The sequence below is a fragment of the Seriola lalandi genome, unplaced genomic scaffold, assembly GCF_002814215.2.
Source record: "Seriola lalandi dorsalis isolate HSWRI2012SDOR001 ecotype SW California unplaced genomic scaffold, Sedor1 jcf7180002053842, whole genome shotgun sequence".
Classification (NCBI taxonomy): Eukaryota; Metazoa; Chordata; class Actinopteri; order Carangiformes; family Carangidae; genus Seriola; species Seriola lalandi.
In genome coordinates, this window is record NW_019524395.1 from 65,760 (window position 1) to 68,689 (window position 2,930).

Consider the following 2,930-nt stretch of genomic DNA (forward strand, 5'->3'; position numbering starts at 1 on the left):
AACTCACTGTCATGTTGATGAAACCAGTTTGTGACATGGAGCAGTTTCATGCTGGAAGTAGATATTAGAAGATGTTGAACTGTGGCCATGAAGGGAGGAACATGGTCAGTAACAATCCTGACCTGTATCTGCGTCACTGCATCGCTGCCTCACGATTGGCTGACTGTATGGATCGCATGAATAAGCAGCTGTGCAGGTGTTCCTGATAAAGTGCTCCATGAGTTTATAGCTACTCTGTACATCTACTTGTGTGCTTCCACAGTTTACATGTGTACTTTGGTTGATTTTGTTTCCAACGCAGCGTTTCACTTCTAGGAATTACATTTCCTATTTATTCTCACGAGGATTTTGTGTTTTCTTTATTCTGTGATGCAGATATTCGGGTGGAAGTTTTTTATCAAAATCTCAAGTGTGAAACGTCTTGTCCTCTACGCGATGGTTCTTCCTACGTCTGGTTCAAGAATGGACAGAAAATAAATGGAGAAAGTTCTTATTTTTATTCACACCAATGGGACATTTCCAGCAGCTTTTCATGTGCTGTGGAAGGACTTGAGAATTTCCCCTCTCCTCCAGTGTGTAAGTTTACTGTATTATAACTATATATATATATATATATATATATTTAATCTTCTGTTTATTAAGCTATAACTGCCTTTCTATCTTTCAGGTGCCGATGGTGAATCGTGCAACAGAGTGACTTACACAAACAGAAGTATCTGTGCCCCTGAAAGATCATCAGTCGACATTTCTTGCACTTACAACAGTTACAGGGACAATGTTGGATCAAAGTTCTGGTTCAGATCTGAACTTAGTCGACTCCCTGTGGATCTTAGTGAAGACTCCCAGTACTCAGGTCGTGTTCAGGTTCTTGAAGCAGAGAGAGGACGCTCCACTCTGAGAATCACTGACCTGACAAAGAGAGATTCAGCTGATTATCGCTTCAAATTCAAAAAACAAGGGTTTGAATGGGGGAACAGTTTACCTGGTACAACTCTGACTGTCACAGGTACAGATCAACACAAACTGATGAATATTTCATTCACAAACTTCATGACGTTTTATTGGCGATTATGATAAACTGCATTAGGGCTGAACGATATGCATGACTCATATTGCGATTTCCATATGATACGGTTTCAGTGGGAATGGTACATTTTTGAATTTAATTTTACACGGAAAAAATAAATAAAATAAAATAGATGATGAAGTAATTTTTTCGGAGGTCTAAGCATGTTCCCTTACGTCTGGAGAATATGATCTGTAGCACCACAATGCTTCACCTATCGCGTGTTGTGACGCATTTTACCTTTTAATCAAAATATTTAAATTAAATGTTCAGCCATATATGTTTAATTACAATTTATTAATAAGCAGTTTTCAGCAAAAAGCTTAAATAGCTCTCAAATTGCAATTAGAGAGATATCTGGTAGCATAAAAAGAATTGTGTTAAATTTGCAATATACAGACATATAAAGAAAATCATGACTTGGATGTTGACTAATAATAAAACTAGTGATACTGTTCCTCTTCCTCATGTCCAGCTGTGCAGCTGCAGGTGACCAGAGTGATAACAGTCCACCCGTCTCACACCGTGGCAGAGCTGAACTGTCACACCAGCTGCCGTCCCATTGGTCGTTTCATCTTTGTCTGGTTCCAGAATGGAGAGAAAATTCAGGAGGAAACTTCTTCTTACATGCATGACTTTTATCCTGGAGACAACATCACCTGCGCCCTCAAAGGTTATGAGGATTACCACTCGCCTTCTGTGTGTGAGTTTACCGCCATTGTCGTTAACACAGCGTGAGGTCACGTTGTTAAGAGATGTGATGCTGAGCTGGAGCCATATTCAGAAAACTGGTTTATGTTACATTCATTTATTTAGCTGAGGAGTTTGTGCAAAGCAACTTAGAGTACGTGTTAGAGTAAGTGCATTTAAACTTAATGCAAGAGCTAGAAGTCGCCGTGTTATTGTAGAGAGCAGAGACCACACTGACAAGACACAGAGCAGCTCCAGGACCAGGGTTAATCAGGTCATAAATAAACAAGAAAACAAAAATAAATAAACTGCAAGTACTTATGTTGAATTTGTTATTATAATTAATAACTACAGACTATGTTTCATTACTGTATATCTCACATTAATGTTGATATCTTCTCCTGAAGACGCTCCAAGGGCTGCCTTATTGTCAGTGAGTCCCTCTGGTGAGATAATGAAGGGCAGTTGGGTGACTCTGACCTGTAGCAGTGATGCTAACCCAGCAGCTAATTACACCTGGCACAAGGAGAACCAGCAACTGACCGGTAAAGAGCCGCAGCTTGTCTTCAACACGATCAAGGTCTCTGACTCTGGAGAGTATTACTGCAAAGCTGAGAACGGGCTGGGGTGGAGATCAAGTAACTACATCTCCATCAATGTGAAATGTGAGTGAAACACATCGTATGCATTAAAATGAACAAGGTAAGTTATTAGCATTTCATCAGCCATTGGAGAACTGTCCTAAACATGAACTACTCTAGCCTTCCTCAGAGCATAAATACTGTCAACAGGAAGTTACTTCTGTACAAGACAAAATGTATGTATACTCTCACAAAGCGACAAGGGGAAAGAAAACACACCCAGGTCTAGTAACTTTAACAAAGTTCTGTTTCATTCATCAAAATTCAAACTTGGTCATAATAATCTATATTCCTACATCTCCAGATGGTCCTCAGACCTCCACTCTGTCAGTGAGTCCCTCTGGTGAGATAGTGGAGGGCAGTTCAGTGACTCTGACCTGTAGCAGTGATGCTAACCCAGCAGCTAATTACACCTGGTACAAGGAGAACCTAAAACTGCTTCAAGGACCAGAAGGAGTTTATCATTTCTCCTCCATCAGCTCTGAGGACAGAGGGAACTACTACTGCAAGTCTGAGAATAAACATGGACAGAT

General features: G+C 40.2%; 1 protein-coding gene across 1 annotated transcript in view; it reads left to right on the forward strand.

Moving 5' to 3' along the window:
• Window positions 1–2,930, forward strand: part of LOC111651895 (uncharacterized) — a 33,243-nt gene that overhangs the window by 12,033 nt on the left and 18,280 nt on the right. The window contains exons 8-12 of the mRNA XM_087172822.1: window positions 376–576; window positions 668–1,006; window positions 1,542–1,769; window positions 2,164–2,421; window positions 2,702–2,922. Of these exons, the coding sequence (XP_087028948.1) occupies window positions 376–576; window positions 668–1,006; window positions 1,542–1,769; window positions 2,164–2,421; window positions 2,702–2,922 (1,247 nt within the window). The remainder of the gene's footprint in view (window positions 1–375; window positions 577–667; window positions 1,007–1,541; window positions 1,770–2,163; window positions 2,422–2,701; window positions 2,923–2,930) is intronic.